General features: G+C 41.8%; 2 protein-coding genes across 2 annotated transcripts in view; one reads left to right on the top strand and one right to left on the bottom strand.

The window, feature by feature from the left end:
* The window catches only part of MED28 (mediator complex subunit 28), a 10,558-nt gene extending 5,141 nt beyond the window's left edge, over nucleotides 1–5,417 (top strand). The window contains exons 2-4 of the mRNA XM_004375157.3: nucleotides 1,402–1,468; nucleotides 2,342–2,454; nucleotides 3,738–5,417. Of these exons, the coding sequence (XP_004375214.1) occupies nucleotides 1,402–1,468; nucleotides 2,342–2,454; nucleotides 3,738–3,935 (378 nt within the window). The 3' untranslated portion in view covers nucleotides 3,936–5,417. The remainder of the gene's footprint in view (nucleotides 1–1,401; nucleotides 1,469–2,341; nucleotides 2,455–3,737) is intronic.
* A 2,870-nt stretch (nucleotides 5,418–8,287) lies between these two features.
* Nucleotides 8,288–9,564, bottom strand: part of FAM184B (family with sequence similarity 184 member B) — a 179,895-nt gene continuing 178,618 nt past the window's right edge. Inside the window, exon 18 of the mRNA XM_012555189.2 lies at nucleotides 8,288–9,024. Coding sequence (XP_012410643.1) covers nucleotides 8,934–9,024 — 91 coding nt within the window. The 3' untranslated portion in view covers nucleotides 8,288–8,933. The remainder of the gene's footprint in view (nucleotides 9,025–9,564) is intronic.

Raw genomic sequence — 9,564 nt, 5'->3', positions numbered from 1 at the left:
GCCTAAATTTGGTCTCAGATCTGCCTGCCTCACACCAAGTGTAGTTTGTTCACTGTTGGCGTGGCTGTGCTTTCCAGAAGCTCGAGGCTTCCTTTCTGACTCCTTTTCCCCGGCTCCATCCCTGTCTTACTGCTGCGCTCAGCTGGGCCTTCTCTGTGCATTTTCTGAGAGTTGCGTGTGCAGGCACTCCTGTGTGGCAGAGTGACGTGTGCGTCTCAAATGGTGCATGGTTGGAGAGAACTTCAGCTTTGGAACTTGGTTATCCATGTGATGCCCAACTTGTCCCCCCACTTAGGCCTTCCAGTCAGTCATTAACACAAATTTATTCAGCACCCACTTTGTACTAAGCGGTTTTGCATATTCTAGAGGTACAGAGGCGAACCAACTAGTTGCCATCAGGTCAGTTCTGACTCATGGCGACCCCATCTGTGTCAGACCTAGAACTGTGCTCCATAGGGTTTTCAGTGGCTGTGATCTTTCAGAAGTAGATCACCAGGTCTTTCTTCCAAGGAGCCTCTGGGTGGTGGTTGTTAGGTGCCGTCCAGTCCATTCTGACTCATAGTGACCCTGTGTACAGTAGAACGAAACACTGCTCAGACCTGCAGGTAATAATGAGTAGCGGACTAAAAGAATAGATATGACGTCAGTTAGCTGTATGAAAAATAACAAACCTGGGCTCAAGATAAAGTGCGAGCAGGAAAGGGTAGTCAGGATGGCCTCTCTGAGGAGGTGCAGTTGGCTTGAGTTCTGAGTGGGTGATGGTACTAGTTATGTAAAAATTTGGTGAGGGGGCGGGGGTAGGGTAGTGGTCCAGGCCTGGTGTGGTATGAGGTACAGTTATCCCTTAGTATCTGCAGGGAATTGGTTCCAGGACCGCCCCCCCGTGGATATCAAAATCCAAGGATGCTCAAGTCACTAATATAAAACGACGTAGTATTTGAATATAACCTATGCACATCCTCCCTTATGCTTTAAATCATCTCTAGATTACTTATAATACCTAATACAATATAAATGTTTTGTAAATGGTTGTTCTATTGTTTAAGGAAGAATGATGACAAAAAAAAAAAAAATCCTTTTTTTCCCGGGTATTTTCGATCCGTGGTTGGAATCCATGGATGCAGAACCCACAGATACAGAGGGTCGACTGTAGTGGGGAAAGAGTCGAGTGGTAGGAGAGAGAGCAGATGGTAGTGTCACAAACACCACCTCCCACCATGGACCTAATTAGGACTCAGTTTACCAAGTGTCTTCATTGGCTTGACGTCATGTTGTACGTAAACCCAGATGTTATAAACTCATTGAACGAGTTCATTGGTGTGGAAGTATTTCTTATTCTGAGGTAAGATTTCTGGTGTGTGAACAACAGCTTTTCTTCTATGATGTGCTTTGGTTCCACAGGCCTGCTTTGCTTCTCTGGTGAGTCAGGACTATGTCAATGGCACCGATCAGGAAGAAATTCGAACTGGTAAGAAGTCCCGCTATTTAGACAGTGTTCTTGCTTCAGCAAGATCCAAAATCCTGATTTTACACTTGATGTGTTTTAGTTTTGCTTGTATCCAGGGAAGTTTTCCTGGGAATAAGATTTATGTAGGTGATCTCTATAAACTGATGGTTCTCTAGTCTTTTTCAGTTTATAAATTGACCTAATGAGTTTTTAGTTTTTCATGAGTATTAGTTTTTCATATTGTTCTAGGACAAAGAAGACTAATAGTGTATAACCCCTTGCCGTTGAGTTGATTCCAACTCATGGCAACCCTATAGGACAGAGTAGAACTGCCCCATAGGGTTGCCAAGGAGTGGCTGGTGGATTTGAACTGCCCACCTTTCGGTTAGCAGCCGTAGATCTTAACCACCGTACCACCAGGGCTCCAGTAGTGAATAGTGCTCTTAAAAAAAAAAAAAAAAAAAGTTGTATTATTTTTTTGGATAGGTGTTCCAGAGAAAAGTCTGTTTGCTTCATCCTCATGCTCCCCCAGCCCAGTACTGTCCCCAGGGGTAACCAGTGCTGCCAGTTTTTTTGTACCATATTTTATTTGTTCCATTTTAACTGGAAATCATGATGCTAATTGTTAGATCTTTGGATTCCCCTCTTCAGAAGAGCTCGTGGCTTTGATGTTGCCTTAAGGCTTCTTATTCACTTGATAAAAGCACAGATTATCCCGTTTAATCTGGGTCAAGACATGGGGGTGGGGGGTTTGGGAGGCCATTATTATTGCTGTGGCCAGGATTAAAGTCCCAGAATACATCTTTGAGAAGGTGTGACACTTCATTTATGAGGGAGATATATGTGTCTAGTGTTTTTCTTCAGTTAACATTTTGGTCTTGTTTTTTTCCCAAGGTGTCGATCAGTGTATCCAGAAGTTTCTGGATATTGCAAGACAAACAGAATGTTTTTTCCTACAAAAAAGATTACAGTTATCTGTCCAGAAACCGGAGCAAGTTATCAAAGAGGTACAAACTCATTTTTTTTCCTCAACTTTCAGGAAGCACAAGTGGTGTCAGGATTTCATTTATGCATCTCTTGCTAGTCACAGAAGGGTTTTCTAGACTGGGTATGAAATGTTGCTAGTTGTCAGTGTTCACGACAACCTGGATAAGTAGTGGAGCCAGGGAGTGGGGGTGGGGAGCAGAGCACCTCAAACAGAGCAGCTCTGCTCTTGTTTCCTTCAGTAGGCTTTTTTGGAAGATTTTTCTTAAAAGATTCTGCTTGAGAAAGGTTGAAAAGCCATTAATATAGATGATAAGGTCACTTTGGATCAGCATCCCCAGTTGCCTCACTCCATGCCTTACACACAAGAAAGGCTCTGTTAAATTTTGTTCAATGAATCACAAAGTAAATGTGACCCAAGTGCCTTGAAAGACAAGATCTAGTTTATCTTAGTTTTTGTAGACCAGGGGCGTTTGGAAGTGTGTTGGGGTTATCATGATAACTAGGCGCTTTAGCAGCATTTAGTGGTTGGGTCAGGAAACCCCCCCTGCCTGCAGTGTGCCCAGGAAGGAAGACTTATCCTGCCCCAAGGCCAGCAGTGCCCAGTGAGGAACACCAAGAGAAAATTAGTTGTTCTGTGGCCAGTTTTGAGTGACTACTGCCACTAGCTGACCAGTTAATCAGAAGGGTTCTTTTCATTCATGACACCAACTGTTGAGAAGAAGGTGAATGGTAAGAAGAAGCTATTCTTACAGTTTATTATGTCAGATCATTTCTTGATTTGAATAGTTTAACAACAACGCAGGTGTGTTCAAGGCCTGGTCTTAATGAAGAATTATAATGCTGGTATTCATAGAAAGCTCTGGAAAATAAGATTTTTAACATTTCATAATTTGCATAGATAGAACAGTGGTTATGGATTTTTTTTTTTTTTTTTTTAACAGTATGTGTTTTAGATTCTCTGTGTTAGACTCTCAGCAGGAGCATCTGGGCAGGGGCACTGCGTGTGTGTGGGGCCGGGATGGTAAAGAGACTGATTTCTCGTTGGCTGCCCTTTGGTACTTTTTCAGTCTTGTAGCTTGTTTATTACCTATTAAAAAAAATTAAAAACTCTCCGTATTGGGTGACATCTTTCATTCGAAGAACTACTGCTTTGGATTAGTCAAATAGTGCCAAGCAGAGTACTAGGCTTTGCGTGGTTTAATGGATTCTGTTTTGAATTTACTCCTGGGTGCACTTAACTAATTAGGGCCTGTGTTCATTTTCCACAAGCTTGCTTTGACTTGCTCTCTTGCCTTCATTGTAGGATGTCTCGGAACTAAGGAATGAACTGCAGCGGAAAGATGCCCTGGTCCAGAAACACCTGACCAAGCTGCGGCACTGGCAGCAGGTGCTGGATGACATCAACGTGCAGCACAAAAAGCCGGCTGACCTCCCTCAGGGGTCCTTGGCCTACCTGGAGCAGGCGTCAGCCAACATCCCCGCGCCGCTGAAGCAGAACTGAGCACCGGAGCAAAGCGCCCATCACCCGAAAGATTGTCTCATGCATAAGTCTGCCTGAGGACAGTTGTGCAAAATACCCATTCTTGTGGACATCACCTTTTGGGAGAACTCTTTGCCAGACAATGAGACAATTTTCATTTCATGCTCCCACCTGAACTTTTCACCCTATTTTTATAAGGTGTTTATTTCTCCAGTACTTTCTAAAGCATCTATAGCTTCGATAAACCAGGTAGATCTGTTTTGTCTTTAAGTTTAGACTTGGTTTAGTGTGATGCCAATTACAGATGTCTTTTCATGGTTTTTTGGCTGTTTATTTTTTCTATGACTTTTAATTTCTTCATGTGTACTTCTAGTTGTTAATTTGTGTGATCTGAGGGAGAAAATCACACTAGTCTGGGCATCAGGAGATGAGGATTTTGGTTGTAGGCGTTGTATGATAATTATTCCTCAGTAGCAGTGCAGGAACGCATGTAAATTTGCGATGTGCCAGACTCTGAACTACCTCAAGAAGAGGAATCTAATGCAACGCGGTCTGTGAGGAGTGAGGCTATTTTGTAAATATGTAGGAGGATTATAATATCCTAGGTTAGTGTAGTAGTAGTAGTACTGCTTTGGTTTGGGGTAACTTTATTCTTTGTGTGGTGTTGAATTAGTTTTTTGCGGGGGTGAGTAGCAGGAGGGGGGGGATATGCTAAATCATGTTATGCTCTGCACTAAATGAACCAGTTTAAGGACCGGGCAGACCTTGTTGTCATATAGCGTGGCAGTTGGGTATAGGTGAAGTATGAGGAGTTAAAGTTTGCTGTGATACTTTCTTAGTTCAGTTTAGTTTTCATCTTGCTTTTCTGGAGCAGAGGCAGTTTCCATTAAGGAAGCTTCTTGCTAATGGATGGTCTTGATCCAAGAGACTGGGGCCTCAGGGTAGCGGGGTGGGCAGTAGGGTGGCCCTGGGCTACCGGACCTCCACAAAAACATGCCCAGCCTCAGCCTTTGGGACATCTTAGCCTCTTGTTATTTTGTAGGCCCCTCAGAGTCTCTCTTGAATGGCTATTGAGAAATACAGACCAGCATTGTTCCTGGTGCTAGTTGGATGAGGTTTTCGTTTCTCTGTTTTATACAGTCTCATTAGATGACATGCCTCCACCCAGCACAGACTCTCAGTTGTCTTGGAATGGGGTGCACTTTGTGACTGGTGCCTTGGGTCCTTTTGGTTTCTTTAGTCTTGAAGGCCCCGTCCCACACGCGTCCAAATCCATTTATCCTTCCTGGCCCGGCCTAGATGCCTCCAGGTCTGTGAAGCCTTTGAACTCCTTTCCTCTGCATTCCCAGGGCACAGGACTTTTGATCTCTTCTATGGCCCATGCTGGGTTCTCCCTTGTGAGTTAGTGATTTGTATCTTTCCCTACTCTTCACTGCATTGTAAGCCCATGATAATCATGCATTAGACCCCTTTAAAAGTATGTGTGTGTGTGTATTTTTTTTTTTTTTTCAGTTATCATTGAGTTGATTCTGACTTATGGCAACCCCTTGTGTGTCAGAGTAGAACTGTGCTTCATAGGGTTTTCAGTGGCTTATTTTTCTGAAGTAGATCCAGGCCTTTCTTCCAAAGTGCCTCTGGACAGACTTGAACCTCTAACGTTTCGGTTAGCAGCCAAGCGTGTTAGCCATTTGTACCACCTGAAGACTCTTTTTAAAGATATATAAAAAAAACCTAAACCCATTGCTGTCAATTCTGACTCTTAGTGACCCCATAGGGTTTCCAAGGCTGTAAATCTTCACAGAAGCAGACTGCCAAATCTTTCTCCCGCAGAGCGGCTGGTGAGTTTGAACCACTGACCTTTCAGTTAGCAGCTGAGTGCTTATGCACTGCACCACCAGGGCTCCTGTCTTTAAACATATAAAGACCATATGCTGTTTATCACTTATACGTAATACTAGTCACTTCGTGTGTGTGTGTGTACGGTGTCTGGCAAAAGTAAAAATACCTCCTCAGTTGGAATGGATATGTTAAACAAAGCTTTTAAAGTTTGTTTTTACTCACATGACGTCATTTCAAGGTTGTTAACCTGGTCATCTTATGCTAATTGGAAGCTCTAATTGGCAGCTTTAGACTTCTTGATTGAAAACCTAAATAAAGGGATTAAGTTTTAGACAATTGTTTAATAATAAAGGGGTTCTTGGTGGAACAATTGGCCGTTGTTCTATTTGGTGTTGAGCAAAAAAAATCTTTTATGTACCAGTTATTGCCATTTTTAAAATTCAGAGTTTTCTTTCAGATAGCAACTTTTCAACCTGTCTATATGAAGAAATTTTTTTTCGTAACATCTTATTGGTTGATGAGCATAGAAAATACTCTGAGCTGCTGTCTCCATCAGTGAGAAGATCCAGGCCATCTGGGAGTTCTCTTCCACTGGTGATAACCCTGCCCTAATCACCGGGCCATCTGTGTTTTTAATTCCTCTTCCATCTGCTGCGGGGGCATGATGGAGATTAGTGCTACCCTTAGAAATCTAAAGGATGCAGAATAGTGATCTCTGTCATAAAAACCAAAGCTGTTGCCTTCAAGTCAATTCCAAAACTCATGACGACCCATACATTACAGAGTAGAAGTGCTCCGTAGAGTTTTCTTGCTGTGATCTTTATAGAAGCAAATCACCAGGCCTTTCTTCCCCAGTGCCACTGGGTGTGTTTGAACCACCAACCTTTCAGTTAGCAGAGTGCTTAGCCACTGTGCCACCATGGCTCCTTGTCCCTACTATAGCTCCCATTTAATTTGCCAGCCTGGACCCTGAAAAATCCAGACGGATCCTGGAGAATGATTATAGACCCAGAAGCTTCAATTGCAGCTACTATGTTGGACCTTGTATCGATGATAAGAGCAGTTAGTAGGGCCTCAGGTACATGGTATGCAGCTACTGATGTGACAGATTCATTCTTCTCTGCCCCAATTTAGAAAGACTTGGCATTCATATGGAACAGACAATATGCCTTTCCAGTTTTGCTCTGGGAATACGTTAATGCCTTCTGTCATAGTCAAACTATCAGATCAAGTTTCTTTGTCAGTATTGTCTAGAGTACAGAAGAAAGAATTTCACTGCTGGTGGAGGTGCAAATTGCTAGAAACTTTTTGGATGGTAATGTGGTTATAACAAGAACTTTTAAGTATGTATCCTTTAGTGTTTTAATTCAATAATTTAAGGAACATACCCTAAAGAAAAAATGATAGAAGCATGCAAAGATTTAGTTTTCAAAGACATAATCATTGCAAGGAGGGATCTAGAAATTTAAGGAAGTTTTGTTCACTTGCAGCACAAATCAAAATGGATGTAGGGTCTCCATAAAAATTCTATGCTCTGTATGATAGGTAAGTTATATACAGAGAGCAGAGTTTAATAGCGGTTACCAGGGGTGGGAGGGAGGGGGTATGAGGGAAATTTTTTCAGAATCATTAGTTTTTGTTTATGGGGATTGAAAATTTGGCAGAGGACATTAGTGATGGTTGCACAACAGGATTGATGTTCACTGAATTGTATATGTGAAAAATGTTGAATTGGCAAATATGCTATCTGTATTTTTACAATAAAAAATTTAAAAAAAACCAATCTTGTTGCTGTCGAGTCAGTTCTGACTCATGGAGTCCCCACATGTGCAGAGTAGAACTGCTCCATAGGGTTTTGGAAGCAGATTGCCTGGCCTTTCTTCCCAGGTGACTCTGGGTGGGTTTGAACCGCCAACCTTTCAGTTAGCAGTTAGTCACTTAACCGTTTGCACCACCCGGGGACTCTGAACAGGTACTTCTTATTTGAAGATTATCTGACTGAGGTTAATGTGAACTTCCTGTTCTCAAACTCTCTTCAGTTAATTGTACTTTTCTATGGAAAAGCAATACAAGTGACAACCATTTTTATTATCCAGTTTTATTCAGAGAACAAAGATTTGACAGTGCACAGAATAATCATCTGTTTTATGGGCCACCTGCTGGGCCAGCACCAAACGATTGAGAATTATTTTGCCCACTGAGAGTTGTATTGAGTCTTGTCAGATGTTGATGCTCCGTCAGAGGGTAAGAGAATTCAACGTGGACTGAGGGCACGGCCAGCCGTGGGAGCGGCCATTCCAGTTCCTTAATCTACCGAGAGTCCATGCAATGGGGGAGCAAAGCACCATGAGGCAAAGGGCCCAATCCAAAGACCAGATGTTCAGCAGACCCTTGACTTCAAAGAGCAGACAGTCTAGAAACCGTCACACAAATTGCCAAGTTGTTTAGTCACTGAAATTGAGACGTGGTGGGCGAAGCTCGGTTATTCACAGAAAAATCCTTGTGTGGTTTAATTCCAATTCATGATAGGTCCCTTTACACATTATCTGCTGAATCCTCACAAAGCCTGCATGAGGTAGGTGTTATCCCTTCTGTAATCTACTGCCTGTGGTGGACCCTAGAAGTCAAGCTATTCCATCCAAGCATGCCAAGAGTCTGTTATAGTCCATGCCAAGTAGTTCTGTATTGGTTTTCCTGGTTATTTTGCACTTTGTCTTATTCCTCTTCCTACTGAGGTTGGATGTGCATCTTTTTAATTGCATCATTTTACACTGGAATAACTTTTCAATGGTGGTGACTAGCATCCTTAGGAAAAATGAGAGCACTTTTAAAGTAGAACATGGAAATCACAAATCTGATCAGCTGCAAAGTAGCCTATGGTTTCATGGACACTAGAAATACAACATGTAGGTCATCAGTAACATTTTCTAAATGGGTGCTTGTTGATAATACTGGCTTACTGAATCGTAAGGAATTTTTTTTTTTTTTAAATGATGTGGTGCCACAATGAAATAGTATGAAATGTGAATGCCAAAATTTGTTTCAGCTATCACACATATATAAATGATGTTACAAGCAAGTTACTTGGTTCGTTGGTTTTTCACTTCATTCCCTCAGTCAGACATTTTAAAAAGGAACGTGTTTCAAATATCCTCTTTGTGATGCATCCCAAGGATCCATTTAGAAAGAAAAGTACTTGGTAAACCATTCCTGATGGACAGAGCCTTGTTTCTGCTGGGCTTCTTTGGGCTGGACTGTTTCACCTTGTGTCCTAAAAACAAGCAAAGTTTTCTTACATGGTTCTGAGAATTATTCAATAAGCAACTTAATATTTGCCATCTTTTCAGGGAAAGGTAACCCCTCTTCAAAAGACACTAGACTGTGACTAGTTAATATTAGTAGCTAGAAACAAGGTAAAGGAGCAGGAGAAGCATGTCTGATTTCTCCTTGGAAAACAGGGTTCTCCGTTTCATTTAAGACTTAGTGGTTGCTACACTAATGAGGTTATTTTGTAGCATTTATTATTTATTGCAGGTACAAATTAAGCAATAAATACCAGAAATAAAGATAAAGAAATGTTTAATTCAACATAGTATTACAATTTATTGTTTCTTCAAAGTTATCTGTTACTACTTAATATGTTCTAGCAACCCAATGAAATTGTGGAAATTAGCCCAATAAATTGAAAAGGGGAAGCCATAGGTGAGAAGTTGCCATGTAACCTAGCTGAATGGTCTCTATCTGTGTTTGGGAGACTTCATATAAGACAGTGGGAACATAGCTGTAAATACAGGAGCCTACTATGTGATGG

This window comes from Trichechus manatus, unplaced genomic scaffold (assembly GCF_000243295.1).
Source record: "Trichechus manatus latirostris isolate Lorelei unplaced genomic scaffold, TriManLat1.0 scaffold00034, whole genome shotgun sequence".
Taxonomy (NCBI): Eukaryota; Metazoa; Chordata; class Mammalia; order Sirenia; family Trichechidae; genus Trichechus; species Trichechus manatus.
This window is presented reverse-complemented; position numbering and strand designations above follow the sequence as displayed.